The sequence below is a fragment of the Eucalyptus grandis genome, chromosome 5 (assembly GCF_016545825.1).
Source record: "Eucalyptus grandis isolate ANBG69807.140 chromosome 5, ASM1654582v1, whole genome shotgun sequence".
Classification (NCBI taxonomy): domain Eukaryota; kingdom Viridiplantae; phylum Streptophyta; class Magnoliopsida; order Myrtales; family Myrtaceae; genus Eucalyptus; species Eucalyptus grandis.
Window position 1 is genome coordinate 62,347,089 of NC_052616.1, and position 16,132 is coordinate 62,363,220.

The 16,132-nt window shown below is 40.9% G+C and overlaps 2 protein-coding genes across 2 annotated transcripts; one reads left to right on the forward strand and one right to left on the reverse strand.

Moving 5' to 3' along the window:
• Nucleotides 1–4,889: 4,889 nt before the first annotated feature.
• On the reverse strand, nucleotides 4,890–6,227 carry LOC104447731 (protein UNUSUAL FLORAL ORGANS). Its single transcript, XM_010061436.3, has one exon. It carries the CDS (start codon nucleotides 6,225–6,227, stop codon nucleotides 4,890–4,892), a length of 1,338 nt encoding a protein of 445 aa, XP_010059738.2.
• Nucleotides 6,228–11,760: 5,533 nt separating this feature from the next.
• LOC104445829 (UDP-glycosyltransferase 43) lies at nucleotides 11,761–13,494 on the forward strand. The gene has a single exon (XM_010059756.3). It carries the CDS (start codon nucleotides 11,894–11,896, stop codon nucleotides 13,367–13,369), a length of 1,476 nt encoding a protein of 491 aa, XP_010058058.2. The 5' UTR covers nucleotides 11,761–11,893; the 3' UTR covers nucleotides 13,370–13,494.
• The last annotated feature ends 2,638 nt before the right edge of the window (nucleotides 13,495–16,132 follow it).

Below are 16,132 nucleotides of genomic sequence, written 5' to 3' on the forward strand. Positions count from 1 at the left end.
GCCAAGTTCATTTAGTTATGCATTTAGTGTTTTTGTTATTTTCTAGGAAGTTAATAGCACGTTTGTGTGCAATTATGTGTTGCACGTACGTGAGTAGTTTCTGCTTTGTATTTAGTGGTTGTACTCGACAGTTTTTTTTCTTTAAGCACAAGACGTATGAAATGCTATGCTATGTTTTTTCTTTTCTTTTCTCTCTCTCAAACAACAGAAATTTTTCTATTTTGATTGTTGTTTTATGAGCTTTAACATTGGTATCAGAGCATTTGTGGGATCTTAAGGGACTGTGAAGTGAGGGTAAGTGAGTGAAAATTGCTTCCAATCTGCAAAGAAAAAGCTGATGGAGGCGAGGATCGAGTGGATTCTCGCAATGGCTGCTCCAGTCTTTTCTTGGGGAAAATTATCGAGCTTGGGCTGTGAAGATGACGGCATTCTTGGAGGGTCATGATTTATGGGAGGCTGTGGAGAATGATTATGAGGTTGTTCCACTTCCGACAATCCGACCTTGAATCGAGATAAAGTACCATAAAGAGAGAATCACAAGGAAGGCCAAGGCAAAGTCTTGCCTGTATGTTGCTGTTTCACCTACTATCTTCACAAGGATCATGAGATGTGATTCTGTAAAGGCAATATGAGATTTCTTGAAAGATGAATACGAGGGAGATGAGAAGATAAGAGGCATGAAGGTGCTGAATCTCTTGAGGGAGTTTGAGAGACAGCAGATGAAGGATTCGAGTCGTGAATGAGTACTACGATAGGCTGGTTGGGATAGCTGAAAAAATCAGAGTTTTAGGGACTGACTTGAAGGATGAAAGGCTTGTTCATAAGATCCTGGTGTCTCTTCCAGAGAAGTTTGAAACCACCATAGTTTCTCTGGAAAATACAAGAGACTTAGCTGATATAAAGCTTGCAGAATTGTTAAATGCTCTGCAGGCACAAGAGCACAGAAGACTGATGAGAAGAGAAGAGTTTGTAGAAGGTGCGCTGCAAGCTAAAGTGAAGTCAAATGATGGAGGCAAAGGGAAGAAATGGATTCAGTCTAGAGAAAATGCTGGTGACTCCAAGTTTGTAGCAAAAGAAGGAAATTCTAGTGGGTCTAGCAAATGGAAGATGAACAAAAAGCCTTGTCAATACTGTGGTGGAACTAATCATCAGTTTTTTAGATGTTGGAGAAAGCCTGATGCTAGATGCAGAAGATGTCACAAGTTGGGTCACATGGAAGCCATCTGCAAAGAAAAAAATTACCAGCAAGCAGGAAAAGCACATGTAGCATTGAATGAAACCGAGGAAGAGCACTTGTTTGTAGCTTCTTTTTCTAAATCTTCTATTGGGAATGATGCATGGCTAGTGGATAGTGGCTGTACCAATCATATGACTGGCAATTCGAAGTTGTTTAGGAGTCTAGACAGTCGATCGGGTCCAGTCGAATTGGCAGGCGACGGTATATCGAAGTGCAAGGGAAGGGTACAGTGGCTATTGAAGGAAATTAGGAGGTGAAGTTGATGAGTGATGTTCTTTTTGTGCCAAACATTGACCAGAATCTGTTAAGTGTTGGTCAATTAGTTGAGAAGGGCTATAAAGTGAAGTTCGAATGGAAGGGATGTCTTATTAATAATGCAGATAGCAAAGAAGTGCTAAGAATCCCAATGAGGGACAAGAGTTTCATGTTCAAGCCACAAGAGATGCAACAAATGGCTTTAAAGTGCAAAGAAAAAAATGCAGAGCTATGGCATAAAAGACTTGGGCATGTTCACAGGAAGAGCATGTCGTTTATGCAGAGAAATAGCTTGGCAGATGACTTGCCAAGTTTGGAGGAGGAATTTCCACAGTGCAGAACTTGTCTTCTTGGCAAGCAAGCCAGATTTTCTTTCAAAGAAGGAGGCTGGAGAGCATGTGAGAAGCTGCAATTAGTCCACACAGATTTATGTGGACCTATGTCTGAGTCTTCTCTCAATGGTAGCAGGTATTTCATTACCTTCACTGATGATATGACTAGAATGAGTTGGATTTATTTTCTGCAAACCAAGTTTGAAGTTGCTGATGTGTTTGTGAAGTTTAAAGCCTTAGTTGAGAATCGAGTAGGAAGAAAATTAAAATGCTCAGGTCGATAATGGTTCTGAGTATATCTTTGCTCACAAGTTTATGTTGAATTGTGAGCAAGCGGGAATTGTGCAGCAGTTCACTGCTCCCTATTCACCTCAACAGAATGGGGTCAATGAGAGGAAAAACAGAAGCATTATGGAGATGGCTAGATGTATGATGCATGAGAAGAAGTTACCTAAGAAGTTCTAGGCTGAAGCAGCTAATACTGCAATGTTCCTGTTGAACAGATTGCCCACAAAGGCCTTAGAGAGGTCACCACCTTTTGAAGTCTGGTATGGTGTTAAACCTTATGTGAAAAATTTGAAGGTTTTTGGGTATTTGTGTTATACTCATGTTCCTGAGGTTAAGAGGGACAAGCTGGATAAGAAAGCAGAGCTTGGAATTTTCATTGGGTACAGTCTCCAATCAAAAGCTTACAGAATTTTTCACCCTATGACAGGGAAGGTGACTGTAAGCAGAGATATTTTTTTTCTAGAGGAAGATGAGTGGAATTGGATGGAAGATGAGTGCAGAACAACAACAGTTCGAAAAACAACCTGCAATAGATGTAGAGGTTGATGAAGTTATAGATGGATTGGAAGACAGTGTGGATGATTTACCAGTGAGAGGCACAAGATTACTTGCTGAAATCTATGAAAGAAGCAATGTGGCAATGCTCGAACCATCTAACTTTGTGGAAGCTAAGGAGGATCAAAGGTGGATTGCAGCAATGCAGGTGGAGATTGCAATGATCTAGAAAAACCACACATGGGAGCTTGTTGACAGACCATCTGATAAGAATGTGATTGGGGTTAAGTGGGTGTTTAGAACAAAACTTAATCCTGATGGTTCTGTCAATAAACACAAAGCTAGACTGGTGGTGAAAGACTATGCACAAATATGGGGAGTAGACTATTCTGAAACATTTGCTCTGTTGCATGACTTGATACAATAAGGTTCGTTAGCGGTCTGTGCGAGAGAAGGGGTGGCCTATATTTCAGTTAGATGTCAACTCTGCATTTCTGAATGGAGAGCTTGAGGAGGATATTTTTGTTGAACAACCTGAAGGCTTCAGTATCAAAGGGCAAGAAGAGAGTGTATATAGGTTGAAGAAAGCTCTATATGGACTGAAGCAAGCTCCAAGAGCTTGGTATGGGAAGATAGATCGATATTTGCAGGATTTTGGCTTTGTAAAAAGCTTAAGTGAGTTCACTCTTTATGTCAAGAAGGTGAATCACAGTATTGTAATTCTGTCACTTTATGTAGATGATCTATTAGTGACGGGGAATGATATGGAATTGATAGAGAAGGTGAAGCAAGATCTATTTGCAGTTTTGAGATGTCGACTTGGGAAAGATGGCTTATTTTTGGGTCCTGGAAGTCAAACAGGCTTCATATGAGATCTTCATCTGTCAGAAAAAATACATGAAGGAAATTCTAAAGAAGTTTCAGATGGAAAATTGTCGAAGTGTAAGCACTCCTATGACTGCTAAAGAGAAGCTGCAAAAGAATAATGGAACATATGCAGTAGATGATTCTATGTATATAAGTCTCGATTGGGTGTTTCATGTATCTTACAAAGAACTGCAGATATTTTATTTCTTTGTGAGTGTTTTATCCAGGTTTATGAGTAGTCCTAGTCAGTTACATTTGATTGCAGCAAAAAGGGTCTTGAGATATCTCAAAGGAACATTATTCTTTGGTGTGAAGTTTAAGAAAGGTCAGAAGTTTAATTTGCAAGGATTTTCTGATAGTGACTGGGCTGGTTCAGTAGATGACATGAAGAGTACGTTTGGATATTGTTTCAGTTTTGGTTCTGCTTGTTTCTCCTGGTGTTCCAAAAAGCAAGAGATTGTAGCTCAGTCCACAGCAGAGGCTGAGTTTATAGTAGCTACTGCAGCTACAAATCAAGCTTTGTGGCTAAAAAAGATAATGAAGGATCTGTGGTTGAATTCTAGTGATTGCATTGAAGTTAATGTGGATAATCAAGCTGCTTTAGCAATATCTCAGAATCAGTTTTCCATGGCAAAACCAAGCATTTTAAAGTCAAATTTTTCTTTCTGTGTGAGGTGCAACAAAGTGGCGAAGTTAAGTTAATCTATTGCAGATCTGAAGATCAGCTTGCAGATATGTTCACAAAACCACTTCAGGCTGGAAGATTTGAGCTGTTAAGAGAGAAAATAGGAATCTGCAACAGCAATTGATCCAAGGAGGAGTTTGTTGGAATTGTTCAATAGCTGTTTTCTGTCATGTTTTCCTCTGTTTTACTCTGTTTTTTTTTTTTTTTTTTTTATTAAAAAACAGCCAAGTTCATTTAGTTATGCATTTAGTGTTTTTGCTATTTTCTAGGAAGTTAATAGCACGTTTGTGTGCAGTTATGTGTTGCACGTACATGAGTAGTTTCTGCTTTGTATTTAGTGGTTGTACTCGACAGTTTTTTTCTTTAAGCACAAGACGTATGAAGTACTATGCTCTGTTTTTTTTTTTTTTTAAAAATCTTTTCTCTCTCAAACAATAGAAATTTTTCTGTTTTGATTGTTGTTTTATGAGCTTTAACAGTAACTCCCGCATCTCTGTGATTGGAAGCGAGAAGCAACTAGATCATGCCATATATAATATGCAGGAGACAAAAGGAAGGCAAGTAATTAATGGGACGATCAAACATGCAAATGAAGGCGAGAACGTGGATTACATAGCTTAGGACAGTAGCGGCTAAAACATCCTGCATGCAAAGTAAATCATACAAAGCTCACAAGCACAACCACAAGAAGATCACCTTCTTGCTTACAGAAAAAGCCCTAGCACTTGTTCTAACAACTGAAAGACTGAAGAGGGTGGGTCAACTGGTCAAGCATCCCAGTGACCGGCGTAGCCAGTTTCGGCTCATAAGCAAACCCATGCAACTCAAACTCGCCACTGCCACCGCCACCACCACCACTGCAGCCCCGTCCGCCTCCGACAAACGGACATGACGGCATCCACTGCCACCTCTTCCTACACATGTCGAAAAGCAAGGCCTTGTCCCAACACCCTCTTATCATGATCACAACGAACTCTCCATTCCCAACGCAATCAAATCCTCTTCCACCTTCAATATCTGCAAACTGAATGTAGAGTTGAAGCGGCATTCTCTCCATTTCCACCCAAGCTGTCCCACAATCTTGGAGAAACCAAATCCTCAAGCTCTTTGGCACATTGAGCTTGCTCTTCTCAACAGCTGCCACTAGAAGCAACCTTCCCTTGCTCTCCACCAAACTCGGGGACCTCAAGAACCTCCTCATTGGGGCTTGAATCTTACACCAGTTGTTGCTCCCTATATCATAGGCCAAAACGCTAAATGGGTTATAGTTCATGCAGTAGAATTTCCCTTCCACGTACACCATCTTTCCTGATTCGAGGCTGCAAAGCCTAGGTAGAGAAGAAGTGGTGCCCCATAGCGAGAAGAACCCGCCAGCATCAATGTGGAAGCTCTCAGAAGAGAGGTTTTTCACCGCGTATGGAGATATCAAATCGTCTCCGGCAACAGCAACGTCAATTGAAGATGCAGTGATGGTGAGGCCGATCGAAGGGAAGAGCCTTGGTCTAAGTGTTGGGGGCAGTGGAGTAAAGGAACCAACAAGGGGGTTACATAAGATCAAGCTCTTCGTGCCAGCCTCATCGGAAACCCAACACAATAGCCCACCAGAAGAAGCACATGGGGAAAACCCAGAAGGGATCAAAGGAAAAGAAAGGCGGTGCCACGTTATTTCATAAGGGTTAAACAGATAGCCTTCCATGCTATAACTAGCAGATGATGATGATCTAGGGTGGTTGTTGTTGGAGTTGTTGTTTTGGTAAATGTAGGTGCTGTGGATCTTGTTCTTGAAGAAGATGAAACAATGGCGGTCAGGGGATACTTGGAAGCAGAGTTCAAGGAAGGTGTTGGAGAACAAGAGCCCATACCATCTCTTGCAAACCAAACGAGCTCGGAAGAAGGCAGGTGGTGGAAGAAACGCGATCACGCGATCGAGCAGGCTTTGAGGAAGCTTGCTCCATATTCTAGTGTCCATCCATGGATCGCCAGACGATGACGAGCTATTAGCAGCTGAGCCTTCGCTTGTGAATAGGTATGAGAAAGGCAAGGGCATTGAGGCATTGAAGGCTTCCATATGGAAAAAGGAACCGATCCAAGAAGTTAAGAATCAGGTTTCTTGAATAGGACCGGACAAACAAACTATGAAGTGGATTTGATATTTTTTCTTTCTTTTTGTCAACTCTGACTCTAAAGCTATAGCTAGCTAGACACAAAAAAGGGAAAGAAATGCAAAAATAAGCGTTTCAATAAGAAGAAAACCCTAGGTAAGAGTTAGAGAGAGCTCGGTTGTTAAAGAAAGTTCATGGAATTTGTGAATTTCATGGAAGGAGGAAGAATTTGGAGTGCCCACATGAACTTTTGTGAAGTTGGGTTTTGATAAGGAGAGTTCTTGATTTTGGGTTGTGGTGTCGGAGGACGAGGAGGGTTTATATAAGGATTGGAGAGTAGAGCTATATGCATTTGCATGTCTTACTTCTTTTTTTGGTTTTTTTGTTTTTGTTTTTGTTTGCTTGTGTGTGCTCTATCATGTTTTGTCTTTTTGGCACGGATGAGTAATAATTTATTGAAGGGATATTTTTCAGCGATGATTTGGTGTGTTTTCTTTTCAAAAGGTCGAGGAAGAGGAGAGGGACAACTGGAGCAGAAAGAAAGGACTGAAAGAGTTGCAGATCAGATCAGAAGATGGATATGATGTAATGGTAAAGTGCCAACACGAGTCTCTCTCTGTCTGTTGTGTAGCCCACTCCACAACGAGAGGACTCCTCTCTTCTTCTCTCCTAATTAAACTCCGCCGGCCAAATCCAACTGGCACAAAAACCATTACGACAGCATTTAAGACAATCTCGTCCTCTACAAAACGATATACGAATACGTCCGAGAAAGCTGTTGGCATTTAGTTGTGCTTGCGTAGGGCTAGTTCTAGGAATTCAATATATGTTAAAAAATATGGTTAAGTGTATATTTTCACCAAATTGCTCATATTCAAAGCCAAATTAGAAGCTGCAATAGAATTTTAGTTGAGTTCGAGTGTTTGGTGGTTTGACAATGAATATCCAAGTGATGTCTAGTAGGTTAGCTCAAGAATCAGGTATGCTTGACCATATTAGCTAGCAGGTCATGAGCTGTGCATCTAGCGAAGTTAAGGCAACCGCTTGGATGGCTCAATTGATCTTACGAATATAGAATGGATATCTAACTTGACATGGACTAGCTAGGGTTTTTGAAAGATTTCTATTTGTTTCAAGTTGTTCTTCATTTTGTAGAATGTGCCATGCTGTCAAACGTGTGTGAGTGCTTCTCTAATTAAGGGACTAGATCTTTAAGTGAGAAATTAAGAGATTAAACGGAAGAGAACGAATTACGTAGTTCGGACTTGGGGTTCAAGTGAGATACTAGTGCTTACAAATCGCCTTAAATATAATGACTTATATCATTTCTCTTCATGGGCATAGCATTGCTGCACATATCAATCAGAGCACACTATATATAACTTATTGTACCCATTCTATAAACCATAACAACTTGGTATATCTATTAAGTTGCATGTGTGAGTTAAGTTAGAAAATCACATATTGGACAAGTGGTATAATGTGGAGCAATTAATATATCCAAGTCTACCCATAATTCATTGGTTTAAGTTTTTTTTTAGTGAAGATGAGTTCAACTAAACCTGTTGCCAGGTTCAAACTTAGTCTCGGACTTCTATTGCACAATTCTATAATATCCATTTCAATGTAGTTACTACTATATGTTGAGTTTTATATGGGCATGGACTCTATACTTTGGATTGAGTCTCCATATAGGACACTTATGACGATGAGTATCAGAATTCTTTGGAAAATCAAAGCCAAGCTAGATGTTGGCTTGAGGTCTACATATGTGGCACAAGTTGGGACACAAATGGGGCTAAATGGTTTGCATCCTTTGCAATGTCATTTTAAACAGTATTTTTATTTTAGTCGTCCATATGTATGTTACATATCATGATTTAGATTCAATGTTCTATTTAGCAATTGGATATGGTTAAGATGAAAAAGGCCACATAAAGAGTATATAGGTAAAGTGGAAATGTCATATTACTGTGTGAATGAGGTGCATAATTATAGTTTTATTCCCAACACACCACAGAATGCAAAGATTTCCACATTGGGCTCATTCACCCTAATTTTGGCTTACATATCACTTCATCCATGAGGTGAGTGATATTGGTTTTGGACCCAAGATTTATATAGATGGGCTTCTTTGTCATAAAAGAATTTAAAAACAAAACAATCCAATGACAAAGGAATCCTTATATGGACCTTCCAACTTGCATCGTTGTTTTAGTCTCACCTTCAAGTTCTATTCTACGGTTGAAATATTTGATTCATAAATTATATTTCCCAACTTATTAGTTCCACTAATTGTCATTGTCATTTACATAATAGAAAGAGATCCATCAATGTATATTTGAAGTGCAAAATAACGTAATATACTCATATCTTCATTTGATGTGAGTTTGTTTGTTTAACAAATTTTGGGGTTTCTTTCGTACTTAAATGAAATAGAAAAAAATTAGGAAATATCTATGTGCTCCCTTTATGGACTAGTTTAAACATTTGGGGAAGACAATTGTGGAATTCGATCATTAATAAAGTATAACATAAGATGCACGACCTCTAATCATGATACTCCATATAAATATTTGCATGCGTACCAAATACACATAAAACCATTGTATTTCGCCCTATAAGCTATCCATATCTTTCACGGGAGTTCTTCAACAGAAGGAATAGATTAGAGAACTTTTGTGTAGATTAATCGTAGTTAATGTTGATAAGACATTTCACTTTGAAGGAGTTTTTTCCTTTTGATGGTTTGATAGTGGATGAAAAGAGAAACAAGTGGGGACAGGGAAAACGAAAACCCCAACGCACGGGGGAGTGAATCAGCGCAGTTTTTGTCAGCTCATACGTCTAATCCCATTTTCAGTGTCGGTCTTTGCCAGTCTGGTGTGAAAAAGCTTTCAAATCTGAGAAAGTCAAAAGTGATAGGAGAATCTCTCTCTCTCTCTCTCCGTGAGTCATCAGTTTAAATGACTGAATCTTGGGATTTGTATGGTTTTGTTAGGGGGAAGTAAAATCTTAGTCAGACGTTGATTGTCTTGTTTGTGTCAACCCCTCTTTCACCATCATTTGTCTGAGTCTGTTATCTCCAAAAATGGCAAAAGTGAAGCCCACTGATTTGGTAAAGTTTATCATCTTATAAGGAACCACCCTTTTAAGGAAAAAGGAAGTTATCCCATATTTGGATATTGCGTCTCTCTTCAAGAAACCGTCTCCCTCTGTCGACAGTACGTATACACAGGCATTTGTACAGTGAAAAACAAACGTTCATTTCATGGGGTCCATGATCTTGATCTCCATTAACTTGAAGTACCGTTTTTTCTTTACGCTACACTTTCAGCTTCCATAAATTCATTTCTACTTGAAGTTAGTGCCTGCGATCTTTGTGAATCTTTAGTTCATCCAGGATGACTTGTTTTCCACTCGACTGCGGAGGTGGACTTAGTTAGCGATATGTAAGTCAAGCACGAACGAAACAAAATGGCCATTGGCGACATATACATAACAGAGAGAGAGAGAGAGAGAGAGAGAGAGAGAAGTTTAAACGTGTTTCTACGAAAAAAAATTGACCACAAGACATAGGAAATTGAATTTGAAGACATTTTGAAAGCAAAGGATTGTGATAAGAAACGTGGAATATGCTTGTGGTGAATGAATGGCAAGTAATTTTGGAGACAAGAGAATTGACCATACATTTCAGTTTCGCTTTCTGGGGCTGCTGATGGAGCCTTGGAGGCAAAGAGAATACCGTTCTTGTTTTCTTTTTCTTCCGTACATTGTTGACTAGAAAAATCAACAAGACAGAGGATATAATATCATTAATAACACTAAAATGATCAATCTGCACTGTCTATCGGCTATAACCCACTACAGCATGCTCGAACCAGCAACAGAGGTATTTCATCACATTCTTGATTTATCAAATTAGTGGCAAAGCCACTTTGGAAAAGTTGTCCAAAAAATCATAAACCTATTGTATGATGATCTATTCGATCATAAACTTTTCAATTATACCAATCTAGTCATAAGCCTTTCGACAATTTGTCAATTCAGTCCAAGTCCTTTCAATTGTACGAATTTAATCCTAAATCTTTCAACAAATTACCAATATAGTCATTTCTAACTAATTTTGATCGGATATTGCTAATGAAGCAGTCCAGTCAATACTAGTTGTTCTACGTGGTGTTGTCGATGTTAACATGGAAATTATTTAAAATTTTTAAAATGTTTGTGATTATTTTTACATAGAGTTGGCTAGCCACAATGCCCTTGCTGTGGTTGCGAGGGGCTAGTTGAGCCTTATTTGCAATGCCCTCACCGGCCACAATGAAGAGCCCTCACTAGATGTGGGGAGGGTCGCGATGCCCTCACTAGATTTCACGAGGTGAGGGCATCACAATCCTTGCCTAGGCCCTCGTTAGCCACAATGAGGGCGAGTGAGGGTTGTGACATCCTTGCTGTGGTTGGCAAGGACCTCAGTGAGGGCTCGTTATGCCTTTGCCTAGAGGCCAGCGAGGGTTGTTGGCCCTCGGTCAATGGTCAGTGGCCTTGCTGGCCATGTGAAGAAAAAAAAAAGAAAAAATTAATATTTTAAGAAGTTAAAAAATGGCCTAGGTTTGTATTGGTCGCACCACGTAGGATGATCAGCATTGATCAGGTCGCCATGTTAGGAATTTACAACCATAATTAGCTAGAAAGGTAATTTGTTAAAAAGGTTTAAGACTAAATTGATAAATCATTAAAAGATTAAGAGTTAAATTGACACAATAGAATTATGACTTTTTGGTCAATTTCCCCAAACTAATTTTACAGGAGCAGCAATGACCTGTTAGTCATAGCCGAGATACATTGAATGAGCTTATAGTGATTCTTACAAACTATTTTGCATTGATACATTGCATTGAGTCGTGAGAATTCCTCACTGTAACCGACATTATGCCAGCAAATCAGATTTGCAAGTCTTTTGGACGGAGAGAAATTTGACAGAAGGACATTCTACTTTTGGGAACTTAGACTACTGAGATAAGGCTATTTAAATTGTAACTCAAAAATGAACATCTTCACATGGAGTTGGTGCCCAAGCTAGACACTTATGTATTTAATCCTATTAGATGTTTCCACCGGCGAGTAGACTCTCGGCGACAAGTGCTATACATTATCGGGTTATCCTCAAGTATCACGCGACGATGCTTTCGCTCCACTGAAAAGTTAATCAGCCAAATGAAAAGAGAGCAATGAATATGAGGGGAAATATGGGAGTTAGGTGAATAGAATTAATTCCAAAGTGATGTCGCTCACGAGATGTACTCTTGGAGAAACGAAAAATGGTACCTCATTTAAGAGACTTTCCGTAACGTGATAAAAATCAAATAAATACATCGGAGATCTTCCTTTTGACCTATTCATAGAGGGAAGATTGCGCCGGGGACCAACCTTGGAGGACGGACTCGTGACATACTCGATGGTGTGAACATACTAGGATGGACTTTTCTAGACCGTGTTGTCGTAGACGACACGGACTAGTGAGTTGCGACCTAGTTTTGTCCTCACAGACGATCATATGTTGGAGTAGTTGGCTAAGTGCAGCTGGAAAGATTTGCACCAACATAGGACAAATAGGAAGCAAAAAGAAACCATGAGGAGAGGAGAGGTGGAGGTGGTGTTCGTGGCCACGCCGGCGATCGGGAACCTCGTCCCGGCCGTCGAATTCGCCCAACGCCTGGCCGATCACGACCCTCAGTTCCGATCCACCATCCTCGTCATCACCGATCCCCACCGGCCCCTCGTCAGCTCCTACGTCCACTCACGAGCCGCCTCCGCCGCTGCCGCCTCCGGCGATGGTAACCTCCGCTTCGTCCACCTCCCTCAGGCGGACCTGCCTAATCCGAGCGAGTACCAGTCTGCCTTCGCTTACATCTCTCTGCACATGGCGAACCACGCGCCTCTCATCAAACAAGCCATAGTTAACCTCAGGTCCGCGGGGACCCGAGTCGCCGCTCTGTTCTTGGATATGTTCACTATACCCATGGCCGACGTGGCTCTCGAGCTGGGCATGCCTCACTACCTTTTCTTTGCATCCCCAGCGAGCTTTCTTGGGTTCACGTCCTATATCTTAGACCCTGAAGCTAGGAGGGCGATCGAGTCTGAGGACATGAGCATTGAGTTGCCAATTCCTAGTTTTGCCAACTCAGTCCCTAAGCGAGTCTTGCCCTCTTTAGTTCTCAAGTGGAAGGATGCGTTTACGATGTTTTTAGCCCTTGCGGGGAGGTATGGCGGGACCAAGGGGATTGCGATAAATACTTTCGACGAGCTTGAAGGGCATGCGCTCCAGTCGCTGAGCACGAGCGCAGTGCCTCCGGTTTATTCGGTCGGACCCATAATAGACCTCGATGGACCGGTCAAGTGGCACCCGCAGAGGGCCGAGCAAGAAGCCATAGTGCAGTGGCTCGACAAGCAGCCGCCTTCATCGGTGGTGTTCCTGTGCTTCGGGAGCATGGGGAGCCTGGGCGCGCCTCAGGTGAGAGAGATAGCGAATGGGCTGGAGCGGTCCGGGTTCCGGTTCTTATGGTCGTTACGCGAGCCACCAAGGGGGAAGCTGGACTTTCCAGGTGAATATGAGAAGATGGATCAACCATTGCCGGAAGGGTTCTTGGACCGGACGGCTGAGACCGGCTTGGTTTGCGGGTGGGTTCCGCAAGTAACCATCCTGGCCCATAAGGCTATCGGTGGGTTCGTGTCCCACTGCGGGTGGAACTCCATATTAGAGAGCCTGTGGTCGGGCGTACCGACGGCCACATGGCCCATCTACGCGGAACAGCAGATGAACGCGTTTCAAATGGTGGCAGAGCTGGGATTGGCAGTGGAGGTCAGATTGGATTACAGGGAGGGGAGCGCTTTGGTGTCGGCTGAGGAGTTGGAGAGAGGGCTGAGGTGTCTGATGGACGGCGGTGGCGAGGCGAGGAGCAAGGTGAAGGAGATGAGGGATAAGAGCCGGGCGGCTGTGGCGGAACACGGGTCATCATATGCTTCGATGAGGCGTTTGGTTCAGCAGCTGCGGGATGGATTGGATTTGGAGGATGATCAAGAAACGAAGTTTCCACCTATCATATGATTCTCGTTGTTTTCATACACATGTATGGTCCTCGTTATTTTCGTTTTTCTCATGTTCTTAGAACATCACCAGCGTGCTTATGTTTCCAGAAAAAATATAACCAATAAAACAACTCAGGATATGCATTATGTCTACATCTTACCTCCTGTTACGGGAACATCTCCACTTCAGCTGTCTTCCAATGCTGCGCCAACACAGTCCTGTTAAATAAATAAACAAATCGAACTGAATGCCGAGTGCAAGGTGTCTATCATACCTTGGGGGCCCTGCAACTGCATGGAATAGAGCTGACATCTGCATATATTACTGTAGAAAAAGCCTTTGCAGGATATCCATTGACATTGCAAAATTGAAATGCTCCATCTGCCATGGGCAACGGCGACATGTAGACAAAATAATCAGACAAAGAATGACAAACCTGCATATAAATCAGAGTGCTCTTCAATCAATGAAAAAAATTTAGATTACAGAAGCAAATGTACAACATGAATAGAATATTATACGACGGTGACTAACAGAATCCCGGGCCTCGAGAGAAGCGAATTGGCGATGTGGATTGGTGACATATACCTAACTGAGAAGGACATGTTCCTACGAACGAAACTGTCAGGATAAACATAAAAGATAAGAAGCCGAACAGGAAGAAGTTTCGGAAACAAAGGCTGATGTTAATCAGAACAGCAGAATGCAGTAATGAAGAGTTCACTATGAACTTAAACAACTCGTAAAGACACGCTCAAACAAGCAAGAGAGAAATTCCATAACATTCTCGATTTATCAAATTAGAGGCAAAACTACTTTTATAAGAGCAAACAATGACCTACTTGTTATAACCGAGATACGATGAATGAGTTTACAATGACACTCATAAAAGAGATTAGAATGGTACATAGAATGACATTTTCCTGGAGAAGGTATCCAGGATTACTCGAAACAAACCGGGTTTCGTTCGAGTGGGGAGTATCCCTCGCTATAACGGACATTATGCCAGGAAATCCCAACAAGGAAAAGGGATTTCCTGGGTCGTTTAGTTGATAAACCATGTCGGATTTGTACGGGTCTTTTCGACGGCAAAATAACTTTGGCTAGAGCACATTTTACTTCTGGAACTCAAGACTGTTTAAGCAAGGTTCTTTAATTCGTAACTAGGTAATGAACATCTTTTTCATGAAGTTGCTGCCGAAGCTAGGCCAACTTATCTTATTTTATCTTTTAGATGTTTCCATGGCCGGTTGCCTCTGATGGACACATGAATTATGTATTTATGACTCACCACAAAGTTAAGCACAGTGCACAACACATGAATCTGTCATTATATATGCTTTTTCTCGATGAAGTGACAACTTTCGATAAATTATATACACTAAATCATCATTATACATCACACTAGTGTGAAGTCAAACTTAGATCGGTACATGTATAAATGCATATGCACTTCATGTTTGTAACAACTATTTATGAGAAATCATGCATTATTGGGTACCTTAAATTATCATGTGACAATACTCTTGCACCAATCTGTTAACACCAAAAACGATGACCAACTCTTGGTTGACATCAATGAGAGTAGCCGATGAGAATGATATTTGACATTAACAATAATAGGCATAGTCGATAAAAACAAAGTTTACAAGTAATCAGTGTAAAGTCAAACTAAGATCGATACATGTACATATGTAGATGGATTTGATGTATGAATGAATGATTTACAAGAAACCATGCGTTATTGGGTTATCTTAAAGTATCATCTTACACAAATATTTAAACGCCAAAAACAATGTCAACTCTTGGTTGATATCAACAAGAGCCAGCTCAGCCGATGAGAACAAAGTTTGATATTAAAGAGAGAAGGCTCAACCGATGAGAAAAAGAAATCATCAATGAATAAAAAAATCTGCTGACATTTAAGACTCATCGATAGTGCAAGATGTTGATACAAAAAGATGGTGAAATTAGTGCAAAGGCATTGATGAAGAGCTTCACCAATTGATAGCTTGAGGAAATCGACAGATAAAATCATTGACAGCGTATGATTTATCGATAGACAAAATCATCGAAAGCAAACTATCTCACATTATGGCTTAGTCTTGCGGGTTAGGGATCATTAGAGGATTGCCAACACATCAGTCTATGAGAAGACAATAGATCGACACAAGCATATGATTGCTAAATGATTATGCCTTCAATCACAGGTCTTGTGACCTCGTGGATAAACACCGCTAGAAAATTCTTAAGAGTAACTGCAGATAGTTTTAGGAAGTTATCTATGGACTCAAAATCCATTACTACTTGTGAATAAATTTTGATGGCGGAATATAATAGCCTACATTGTCATCATTTTCTCCCCTGTTCAATTCACCATTGTTGATTTGAGGAAATTGCAATAGTGAGAACTAGGCGTCGACAATAGAATGAGAATGCCGTTGGCAGAAAACAATCGCTTGGAGATGCTAATCTTTCATGACATCATACTGAGGTGCAATTAAGAAAAGTTAACACCAAATCCTAACATAGTATCAACTATGAGGAGGTTGCTTGAGGAACAGCAGAAGGACATGACAAACTCCATCGTAAGGCACATGTCAGATGCGATCAAGCCTATGATCATTGATGCTATGAATGAAGCCATATCAAAACCAAGATCATCCAGGCAACAACCACCATTCCAAGGAACTCTTATGTTGTAGGGGTAAATTCTTAATCCATCTGGTCAACTCAATAATGCTAATATTCTAGGCCACACTTTTCAATTCTCGATAAGAA